Source organism: Artemia sp. Qi Xiang Cuo, chromosome 20 (assembly GCF_049724085.1).
Source record: "Artemia sp. Qi Xiang Cuo chromosome 20, ASM4972408v1, whole genome shotgun sequence".
In the NCBI taxonomy this organism is placed as follows: domain Eukaryota; kingdom Metazoa; phylum Arthropoda; class Branchiopoda; order Anostraca; family Artemiidae; genus Artemia; species Artemia sp. Qi Xiang Cuo.
The window spans coordinates 19,870,746-19,882,985 of NC_142813.1; the positions used below are offsets into that span (position 1 = coordinate 19,870,746).

Below are 12,240 nucleotides of genomic sequence, written 5' to 3' on the forward strand. Positions count from 1 at the left end.
CCCCCACGCCCATCATTCCCCAAAACATGTCGAATCAAAATTTTGAAATTGTCATTTTGTTCAGCGTAGTTGGTTTCCAGATAGAAATTATGTTTTTGAGAAGGACACTCCCCCACAGCCTTCAGGGCAAGGGCTTTAAATTATACCCTTTGGGCATGTAATATTCCAACAGAAATCGTGAGTGTAGAAACTGCAAAAAATACCCTTTTGATTGAGAAGTTAAAAGCCTAGTACTCTGTCTAATAGTCAAAAGTGATTACTACTACTACTACTTACAACTCACCGAATCACCAAGCTGCATGAGGCCAACACAGCTACACACGCTCCTCCTCCATTCCAATCTATTCAAAGCCTCCCTTTTTACACCCGCCTTATTTCCTTTAAATCTTTCTTTATGACGTCCCCCCACCCCAGACGGGGACGACCTGCTTTCCTTTTAGCCCTAGATGGTTGGCCGAAAAGAACAATCTTCGGCAATCTGTCATCCTTCATCCGCACAACGTGCCCTAACCACCTCAACCTTTCTTTCATTATAGCCCTAGAGAGCGGTATTGAACCACATTTTTCGTTTAGCCTATTGTTTGAAACACGGTCAGTCAGCCGGTTACCCAGAACAGTCCTTAAGCAATTTCTCTGGAAAACATCTAGCAAATCTTCATCTGCTTTTCGGAGCGTCCATGCTTCAGAACCATATTTGACCACTGTCATCACTGTCGCTTCTAATATTCTAATCTTGGTTTGCAGACTTATCTTCCTATTCTTCCAAACTTTATTTAACTGTGAAAAACCACCCTGAGCCTTGGCTAATCTAATTTCAACATCTTCACTGCTACCACCGTCTTTACTAATAATACTACCAAGGTAAGTGAAGCTGTCCACCTGATCAATCTTTTCATTACCCAACATCACCTTTTCATCTCCACTTATTCCCAGTCTAAGCGACTTAGTCTTCTTAACATTAATTTTCAAACCAATTCTAGCACAATGAACTCGCAAAACCTCTAAAATTTCATTCATTTTGCTCGCACTTTCATCTAGGATGCATAAATCATCAGCATAATTCAAGTCCAGGAGACATTTTCCTAACCATTTAATTTCGTGGTCTCCCATTGCCTTTCCTGTACTCCTTAAAACAAAGTCCATCAAAATAATCCATATAAAGGGGGATAGAACACAACCCTGATTAACTCCTGATTTAATGCAAAACCACCTGCTAACCTCATTTCATACTTTAGCCGCAGCAGTGTTGTTCTTGTACATAGCACAAATCACTTTAATGTATTTGTCTGGTATACCAAAGATAAAACCTCTACTAAAGCTCTTTTATCAACAGAATTGAACGCTTGCTGATAATCGATAAAACTGAGGACCAAAGGTGTTTGAAAACTCAAGCACTTCTCAATTATTAACCTAAGAGTGAAAATTCGGTCGAAATATCCTCTACCTTTTCTAAAAATGCACTGCTCATCTCTTAAAACTTTGTCTATGGCATTTCTCAGTCTAAAAACTATCATATTACTAAGTAATTTGCTACCTACAGAGACCAGACTAATGCCTCGATAATTATCACACTCACTCTTATCACTTTTCTTATAAAATGGCTTAATTAAGGTTTCCCTAAAAACGTTAGGTACTTCTCCTTTTTCAAAAATCACATTCATAATTTTCAGTAACTTATTTCTAACTTCAAAGCCACCATATTTAAGAAACTCATTTACCACCCTATCAGCAGCTGGAGACTTATTATTATTTAATACTTTTAGTACTGTCTCTAATTCTTCATCACAAAGGAAATCTTCCTTCACATCCAAGGTATCACAATCTTTTTCGTTTTCCTCTATATTTTTTTCCTGCAGCTCTATCTCGGTTAAGCAAGTTCTCAAAATAATCGGCCCATCTCTCTTTAGTTTTTTCCTTATCGCTAATTGCGACCCCATTCCTATCTTTAACTGGGACAAGTCCGGATTGACTACTCCCTCTCAATTTGTTAACGTGCCAGTACAAAATTTTACTATTATGCCGTCAAGCTGCATCTTCCAGATCCTCGGCAATTTTATCCATGGCCTCCACTTCACACCTCCTTAGTTCATATTTTAATGCTTTCTCCATTTTCTTTACATTTCTTTTGTTTTCATACGATTTATCGCTCAGATAATTCTTGTACAAGTCCTTTCTCCTTTCTATTAAACATAAAGCTTTTTCACTAATATTCTTAGCTGTAGTTCTAGCTTTCTTCCTTAATACACCTCCAGCAACTTCACAAATTATTTTTCTAAAATTATTCCAACCATTTTCCACATTATCAATTCTAAACTCTCAAGTTTAGTATTCAACTGTTCCTGGAAAAATTCTCATCCTGGAGTCTACCAACATCATAACTTCCCGGTAGGTAGTTACCCTTCCGATATTTCAGTTTTAAATTAACCCTAGACACTACTAGATGGGGATCATCTAGTAGTGTCCCTCACAGCCCTTAGGGTAAGGGTTGTAATTTATGCCCTGGGGGCATATAAGGTGTTTATAGGAAGTATTGTTGTAGAAACTCAAAATGGGCTCATTCGCTTGGTAATCGAAAGGCCTAGTGCCCTTTTTAATAGTCGAAAGTGATTGGAAGGTTTGACATTTTTATAGTAAAGAACGATGTGCGTATAATGTATTATTTTTTTGTTGTTGTTGTTGTTGTTTAGACCAGGGCTTTTTGTATCGAAAGAGTTGTCGTAGGAACTTCGAAAAGGGCTCGTTCGATTGAAAATAGAAAGGGCTGATGCCCTTTTTTTTAGTCGAAAGTGATTGGAGGGAAACTAATCCCCCTCCCACGCCCCCCCACCCATTTGACTTTATTTTTAAAAACTAAATGTTGCCATAAAATTAAATCAAAATGCACTGTGGTAATGCTAATTCCCAATAAGGTATCTCAGCAGTATCCCAAGAACGATTGAGGGTATGTTCAAACTTTCGGGGCTGCTTTTGCTCTTAAAATTTAACCAAATCAAAATAGCGTAAGTGTGTCCAAGCTATCAAAGAAAGTAAACAGATTTTTTTGCTAATGGTATGAAGTTTTCCATTTCAGGTCAACTAGAGGAGGTATGAAACTAAATTAAACACTACTATTTATGTCCATATTTTTAAGAGGGTGTATGTTGTTAAAAATTGCTGAAAATTTTACTCCAGCATACAAATACCAGGCCAAACTATAAATTAAAAAAAAACGAAAAGATTTAAAGTATTATTTGCTTTTTCTCTGAAAAGACTATGTCAATATAAAACAAACAGAAATTAATTAAAAAAAACTTTTTCCACTAAATAAGTTATTCAAAGAAAAGTAAAGAACTACCATCAAAGCCAGAACATAATTTGCACTTTGCTGAAAAAATACAAATGAATGTGCATTGTCGGTTTAATATACATATACCAATATTTAGTAATCAAAATGTTAGTATTATTTGATTTATTAAAGTTATAAAAGTAAAAACATTTATATTTTTTTCAGTAAAGTGCAAATTATGTTCTGGCCTCGGGAAGGCATAGGGGTTTTGAGCCCAACCTATGTTAATTTCCGCTCGTTTTGAGTTTGACTCGGTTATTTACTGTAATTTCTATTCATTTTGGGTTTCATTTATTCATTGATGTTGTTTTGTGGCTCTTTCACGCTTGGTAGATTATTTGATTTTATTTTTGCTCATGTTTTGTTTAATGGAGTTCTTTACTTTTCTTTGAAAAACTTATTTTGTGGAAAAAGTTTTTTTTAATTAATCATGATAAGGATCCGCATTGTATATCTTAAATTCCATAAAAATTGGAGATGAAAGCCTTCCAAAGAATTAGAAAAGGAAGCAGCAAAAACCTGGACCTGTTTCATTATTACTGAAACTGCTATTAGTGATTGTATAATGCTGTATTTTAACTATGTTAGTTGAATTTATACAGCAAAAACTCTTCGAGACTTAGATCATGAAGATGATTAGAGTGGCCTACATAAAAATATTAGTAAAATCAATTAATATTTAGAAGGTTTTGAGAGCCCTTTGTGCAAGAATAGCTTTGAAAATTAGTATTAAGAAGACTGATTTGCTTAGAATAGGAATCAATGAAGGTGAAGAGGTGATGTTGGGCAACGAGAAGATCGATTGAATGGATGGCTTTACTTACCTGGGTAGTATTATTAGTGAAGATGGTGGACGCAGTGAATATATAAAAAGTAACATAGCCAAGAACCAAGGTGTTCTTTTTTGTAGTTGAAAAGGTTTGGAAGAACAGGAAGATAAGTCTGTGAACCGGGAATCGATCATTGGAAGCTGCGGTACTGACAGCCGTTAAGTAAGGTTCTGAAACGTGGGTGTTCCAAAAGGCAGGGGAAGATTGGCTAGATATTTTCCAGAAGAATTTTCTACGGATAGTTTTGGGTGACTGTTAGACTGACCGTATGTCAAACAACAAGCTATGCGACAAATGTAGTTCTATCCTGCTTTTTAGGTCAATAATGAAAGAAAGATTTAGTTGGCTAAGACACCTTTTACGGATGACTGATGACAGGTAGCCATAGATTATTCTTTTTCGCCATCCACTGGGGCCAAATGAAATGCAAGTGGTTCCCGAATAAGGCGGGAAGACCTCATAACGAAAGATTTAAAGGAAGTCGAATCTTCTTAATGAGGATAAAGAGTGAAGCTTGGATTAGATTTGGGTGGAGGAGGAGTGTGTGCAGCTGTGTTGGTCTGAGGTGGCTTGATGCTGCAAGACTTGTTGTTAGTAGTAATAGTAGTAGTAGCAGTATAAGGTATTAGCTTCTTTTCGTTCAGAATTAATGCAAGTTATCTGAATTAGTAAGTGACTCCGCGTTGTTGTTCACATATAAAAATAATTTTAAAAAGATTGTCGTTGCAGCTTAGACACTACAGGTTATTCTAATAAATTTTAAGTTGCTTTTCATTTGTGATTTCCATTTCTATTTCCAGTTACTTTTTTTTTTTTTTTTTTTTTTTCTTCTCTCTTTTTTGCGAAATGTACATTTTTGTGTTTGTGTGTGTTTCAAAGGTAGGTACTTCTTTCATTGGCCGTGCATCCTACAATAAGTTGTATGAAAATGTGGTTCAATCCCATTTCCTAGACTATAGCGAAAGGAAAGGTGAAAACGACTAGCCCATTTTTTAAGGATGAAGGATGACGGATTGCCAAAAATTTTGCTTTTTGGCCATCCACCTGGGGCGAAACGAAAAGCAAGTTGTCCCTGAATAGGATGAGAAATGGTCATAAACAAGGATTTAAAGGAGATTGGGACTTTACAAGAGGGGGTAAGGTGTGACTATTTGAATATTTGGTCTCTGGCGATTTGATGCAACAGAGAATTGTTAGCAGTAATAATAGTAATAGATAATTCTGGGTAACAGAAAGGTTGACCAAGTGCATAGCTTTACTTACCAGGTAGAAATAGTAGAAAGGATAATGGATAGATTGAAGATATAAAAAGTGGGATTACTAAGATTCATGGCATTTTGTTGCACTTGGACAATTCTGGTAGGAAGATAGTTATTCGAGGTGAGATTAGCGTACTAGAAGCCACGGCAATGACAGTGGTCAAGTATGGCTCTGAAAAGTGGGCGCTTCAAAAAGCTCAAGAAGATAACTTTAGTGTTTTCAAGAAGAATTTTGTAAGGAAAATTCTTGGCACTTGTAATAATGACTGTTTATCAAACAATAATCAGTACGAAAAATATGGTTTACTATACGTAAGGAAAGGTTAAGATGCTTGGGTTTTGTTTTACGGGTGAATGATAATAAATTGTTCTTTTGTGCAATCTATCGAGGGTCAAACGGAAATCAGGACACCGTCAATTTTTTCCCTCCCCCCCTCTTTTCGTTTATCTTTAAACCGAATTGTGGAACGATTCGGCCTAAAGAAAAGACCTTGTGAATGATATTTAGATACGAAATTTTGGTCCTTTGTTTTCGCGAGGACTCGCCATAATGATGTAACCCGAAGTAAATATATTTATTTTGGTAGGAATTGATGCTGAGCTATTAGATGAAGTTGGATTGACCAATGGAAGAAGTTCAACGAAATCCATCTACAACAGGCTAGTTGCTCATAAGCTAGCGGATATATTGCTACTATCTGCTCAACAAAGTAAGCTAAATGCAGTTTGATATAATGGCTTCATGAGTGTTCTAAATCTCTTTTTATATGCAGAGGGGACATTGCGAACCCTGCGAAATTGGTGTTAGATACTAATTACCTCAAATACACAAAAAAACGAAATAACCATCAAATGAAGCTTATTGTACAGGGATGGTATAAGACGGAAAATATCAAATTAAATAACCCTAACTCCTTTGCTTTTAGCCTTTTGAATATGTTCGTCTCCTTTTGATCTTTCACTGTGCTAGGCTTATTACCCCCCTCCCCCGCCCCTTCGGAAAATCCCCTTCCTGTGTAAAATTCCCCACACACTTAAAACTGAGTAGCAACAAAGAAAATATGACGAATACAAAATTGAAAAAAATAAGGAATTTTGGAGTATTCAACCTATATTCCAAATTATAGGCAAAATAGGTGGTGTAGAACAGGGGTTGGCAACCTATGACCCGCGGGTCACCACGGAGTGGAAAGTTCACGAAATGTATCGTAATTATTTTCTTAATACATTTTATTTTCTCAATTATGTTCTCATTATTCACAAAAGACTGTTTAAAAATGAAAATATCACTAACCCAAACGTCTCGGTAATATTCACATTTTGGTTGGTTTTGACTCGGGGCTAAAAAAAAAAATTGGTAAAAAGCTGGTTTCCTAGGGTATTCATTTTCACTTTTTCACTTTCAATTTTTTTTTTTTTTTTTTTTACTTCTGAGGGTTAAGTTATCATAGCACGGAAAGATAAAGGTTAATACTGGGGCTGTGGGGTAGCAACCCCGAAGGCAAACTGATTAGATATTTTTAAGTTTTATAAAAAAAAAATCTCAAAATTTCGATTCGATGTCATAGCAGTTAGAGGAGGACCTGATAGCAGAAAAGGAACCGAAAGAGGACTGATTGCCCTCCAGTAGCTTTCGGCCTTTAAAAATGGCACTAGAACTTCTAATTATCAATCGAATTAGCCCAATTCCAAGCTTCTAAGACACCCCTTTCTATTTCAAGTGGGTCGAAAAAAGCTTTTTGTACTTTTTGTGCCCTCTTTTGGGCTGCATTTTGATGGGAAGCAATGAATTGTTTATTCCCTTCTGGATTGAAATCCACTTAGCCCAAAGTTTCGTATAAGTTTCAGGCCAATCAAAGTAATTCGGCCCATTTTTGTGTCCCCCTTTGTTAGAGGAGGGACCAATCCTTAGAATAATTTTTTGTACATTAGTCCCCTAATCTACAAATGAGGATATTGTAATCTACAATATCCTCAGAATAAAATTCTTAGAATATCCAAACACTATAGGATATTCTAAACCACATATTCATCCTGTATTTGGAAAATAAGTAGATTGTTTCAAAATTCTTTTTTTCTTCATTATTTTTATTTGTGATACTTTCTCTGTGGCTGCTCAGTTTTAAACGTGAGGGGAACAATCCAAAGGGGGGGTTGATTAGCCGAACCCCAGGCACGACAGCTCATGCTTATGTGAAAACGTTATTAATCCTTCATCGTACATATAACAAAAGTTTTACAAACATGTTTGTACTGAATAGTCCTTTTCCCGTAGTGGATGGCTCCTGGAGGGTCTCTCAGCTGGAATATCAGCAAATTTATATATGATCCGCGACAAATCCATGATCCGTCTAATATCCATGAATCTCTCTCTCTCTCTCTCTCTCTCTTTCTCTCTCTTTCTCTCTTTCTCTCTCTCTCTCTTACTTTCTTTCGTATCCTTCTTTATCCTCTCTCTCTTTCTCTTTCTCTTTCTTCTCTCTCTCTCTTTCTTTCTCTCTCTCTCTCTCTCTCTCTCTCTCTCTCTCTCTCTCTCTCTCTCTCTCTCTCTCTCTCTCTCCCTCTCTCTCTTTGTCTGTCTCTCTCTCTTGCTTGCTCTATGTTGTCTCATTGGCTGCAATTTTTATAGGTAGTCGAGTGCGTCCAATTACCGTAGAATTAGCCTGCTTGCACATGCGAGAACTTGTTTGCTCGCCAAACGGGAGCCATCTAGATCCTGAGATTTTAACAAAGTTGGAACATGCCAAAGATGACAATATTCTGGTTTTACGTAACTTTTACAAGGTGATAAATTCTATTATTCTATTATTAAATTCTATTCGGAATAGATAAGTTCTATTCCGCTTAAGATAGTTTTCAGTGGAATCAATGGTAGAGAATGCCCCACTCAGAAATCCATACTAAAAACACAATCTCCCTGTGTAAAAAAAAGAAAGAATTAAGTTACAGGGGAAATTAATGTATGTGATTGTTTTAGTCAAATGCAGCTGAGTCTTTATTTTTTTCTTCGCCCTGACATTTTATTTTCATTTGCCTAGAAACCATGCATTCCTGAAACATGAAAAGGCTTTTTCAAGGGTGCCAGTTTGTCATCTTATTCTTTGTTTAAAGCCATGTAACAGTATGTATTCTACTTTATGGAATGTTCAAGCGTTAACTTTAAGAATGTAGACAAACGCAGAGAGGGGATGGGGTATTAGGAAACTAACCCTTAGAAAACTCCCCCCTTAGAAAAGTTTCTTTCACGATAAATGAGCAGACTATATCAGCCCGCGTCATTTGATGCTTATATGAAGCTAGTTGTTTTTTTAATCACATGGATGAAAATACAGTTAATTAGGTATCGCGAATCATCTATTTTACTATATGGAGCCATTTTTGCTTTGGAACCTACCTTGGAACTCATATAATTAACCTTTTAAGGTCTCTAATGCAATAAGAACATTATTACAGTCTTGGAAGGAACTTTGATGGCTGCGGAAGGTTGACTTTTTTCCGACTTCATTTCACTCTGCGATAACCTGATAAATTTAATTTCAAAACTAATAAAAAAAACTTGATGTTTGTTCTGGAAAATATCTACTCCGAAAGTAAATCGAAACAATTAAAAAAAGGTTTTCATTTCAAGTCAAGTTTCAAAAGCGGAAACAATAATAAAAATAATAAACATCAAATGAGGCAACTCTATCTTATTGTCATTATTATGTAACTCGTTACATATTAATACATATTAATTGTTACATTACATATTAATACTCGTTAAATTACATTAAAACTCGTTACATTACATATTAATATGTAACTCGTCGCAAACCAAGTTCAAGATTCCTTGCATTCTAATGGATAGGATATGTTCATTCTAATAATATATTGAGAACAAAATTGTTTCCAGTATGTCAAATTCAAATCACATAACTCTTGAGACTCATTTTTTGCCAAGGTACATTTTACATCATATTTTCCAGGGTGAAGAAATGTTCTTAGATTTATTTGAAGCCGAATGTGCTGATATGAAGAGGAAACCACTAAATATAAGCTATTTAACTATGGATGCAAGCGTTTTGCTACCCCCCATAGGTACCCCCATGTCTGGTGTTGAATTTCCGAAAAGACTTCCTTGTGGAGATGTGGAGCGAGCTCGTCGAACGGTTCGAGTATTCTTATCTCTACGATCTCTCCATTTGGCTGTCAAAAATGACATCGACACTGTGCTTCCGCTAGCGTCACCGCAGACTGGAATAAAAGAAGGGGAAATTCTAGATTTAAGTATGCTGCTTCAGTTTCTAAACCGTCCATGTTATTATATGAATATTATTTGCATATTTAATTCTGTATAGTGTTCTTGCCATACCTTTATTAGAATTATTAAGCTACCATGAGTGTACGATATTAAATAACGTTTATGCAATATTAAATTTTATTGAAACCTTGTTAAAAAGATTTAAATACCAATATAAAGATACTGATTTTATTCTTAACTTGGGGTTTTAGGGTGGATGAAACCGTATCTTGTTCAATACTATTCTTTTAACGGGTATAGTGGTTTTTGTCATCATTTTACCTTTTTCTCTTCGATTTTTCCGTTCCATTCTGCATTCTCTTAATTATCCATTATTGCTTTCTCTTATTTGTACCAAATCTCGTTGTTCTATTTCAATTTCTGTACTATTATACGAAGATCCCACTTACGATTGCTAAAAATTGTAGTTTCGAGGATTTTTATTTTGTACTTCATTGTAGAGGGCTAGGATTAAATAAAAGGGGCAGGGAATGTACCCAATAAGATTTTTGGATCTAGGAAGGTTAGGCTTCATGGCAACTCCGGTATATTAAACTCATTTATTATAAATGCCTCCATTTGTGATCTAACTTAAAAGAATTTATCACCGATGCCTAAATTAACTATAAAACGTAAACATATGAGATCTTGGTAGTCGAGCTGTCATTGAGATGGCCTGTGTGGCGCTTAACTTTTTTATCTCGTGGGCTCAATCTTTGACTTGCTTATATTAATGGTACGGGATTTCTCTATCTTGCCGTAAGTGAAGGTATACTAAAGAGGAGAGGGAAAATAAAACTAGCAAAAATATAGAGACCTGATGAGGAAAAAACCTGAGCCAGACTTTGTTGTTAAACTTTAAATGAAAAGAGTATAATTGAAATATTTGAAATAAAAATAGAAAACCATTTATTTAAAGAATAAAATTAAAAGAATATAATTAAGGGAATTTGAATTCAAAATTTATAATCATTTATGAAAGGAGGAAGAGAATTAAATTAAAAGAAGGTAATTCATAAAATTTGAATTAAAATCACAAAATCATTTATGAAAGGAGTAATTGATAATAAAAATTAAAATTATTGGTACTGCTATTTAATGTAGTTAAAAAGATTTCTTTATGTAATTAAGATTATCATTTTTTGTATTATGCAAGGTATACTAAATTTGAATGTATTATTGCAGAGAAACCCCAAGGGAAGGTTGACCTGCTCCAGCTATATAACTGCTGCCTGAATAAAAGTGCTCACAATTTGTAGTTATTTTCGATTTTTGTATTATTTATAGTATTTGAGTAGTGTTTAGCCCTCGTGGTAGTAATTGCCATAATTTTTCTTAATTTTTGCCTTTCTTCTTAATCTATGATCTAACAAGTAAGTCCTGACGACAATTTCGCTTCACCAGTTAGTTTTCACATTTCACCAGCCGGATTTCAAATAATGGTTGGGTTGGTGAATATTTTGTTCGCTTCTGTATTTGCTCGAGTTTGGGAAAGAAAATATCCTGTCTGCAAAACTGATTTGAAATTTAAGAAAGCTTTCATTCAATATATTTGAAAAAAATCACTGATTGCTGATAGTTAGATATTAAATTGACTCTTGTAAAAAAAAAAATTCGAGGAAGACTTCAGAGAATTTGGTTTCAATTATATATTACTGGTGGTATTCATATAGTGATGTCGCTTCGTAATTTTCACTTTACAAATTCGCCATCTCTTACCAGAACTTAGTCTTACTATCCTGTTTGGTTTGTGTATAAACAAACACGAGTTATTTCGGACTGCTATATGTGGTCTGTCTTCCTTGCTAAAAGGAAAAAAGGAAAAAGACGAAAAAAACCTACAATAATACCCAAAATAAAATGAACAAATTGTAAGATAAGAATAAAATTATTGAATAAATAGTAGTTGAGTTCTCATTTGAGATATGGTATCGTTATTTGCTGTAGGTGGCATTTCTGACTTATTTTTGATCAGATCGAAAAAGTCACCATTACATTGATTCATAAAATAACTGGTTCCGATAAGTTCGATAATTAATTGTTTGATAAGTAAGATATTGGGATTTATAGACAAAAGAAGTTAAGGATGTTTTCCTTAATTCTACCTTTTTGCCTGTTCTTCGAATTTGCCAAAATCACCCTCCCCCCCCCCCGCAAGAAGAAAAAATATGCACGAAGGATGCCCAACTAAAAGGAAGAATATGACTAAAAGAGGAAAACTTCAATATGTAACATAAACGTTTTTGTGTAAATAAGCTGTTAATTGTATATGCGGTTTAAGAATATAAAACACAGCTACTTTTATAGTAGCACCCACTGAGAAAACCCTCCGCTCTTGCGAGTTATCTGACTCTCATACCCCGTCCTTGAAAAGGAATAGTGGTCAAATAATGCATCTTTTCGTGCTTTTCCACGCTGACTGGAAACAAACGGTACAGGCTAGCCCATTTCATGGTGATAAATTTTATAATTTGTGATATCATTATTCCGCCTGAAACACTGGAGGTGAGTAATCTTGCTTATCAAAATACGTAAGCCAGTTCACTG

At 35.1% G+C, this 12,240-nt stretch overlaps 1 protein-coding gene across 7 annotated transcripts in view; it reads left to right on the forward strand.

The window, feature by feature from the left end:
• Positions 1-12,240, forward strand: part of ema (C-type lectin domain containing ema) — a 191,540-nt gene that overhangs the window by 148,948 nt on the left and 30,352 nt on the right. For all 7 annotated transcript variants that reach the window (XM_089106377.1, XM_089106376.1, XM_089106378.1 and 4 more), the window contains 3 exons: positions 6,002-6,124; positions 8,044-8,198; positions 9,380-9,680. In XM_089106377.1, coding sequence (XP_088962503.1) covers positions 6,002-6,124; positions 8,044-8,198; positions 9,380-9,680 — 579 coding nt within the window. The remainder of the gene's footprint in view (positions 1-6,001; positions 6,125-8,043; positions 8,199-9,379; positions 9,681-12,240) is intronic.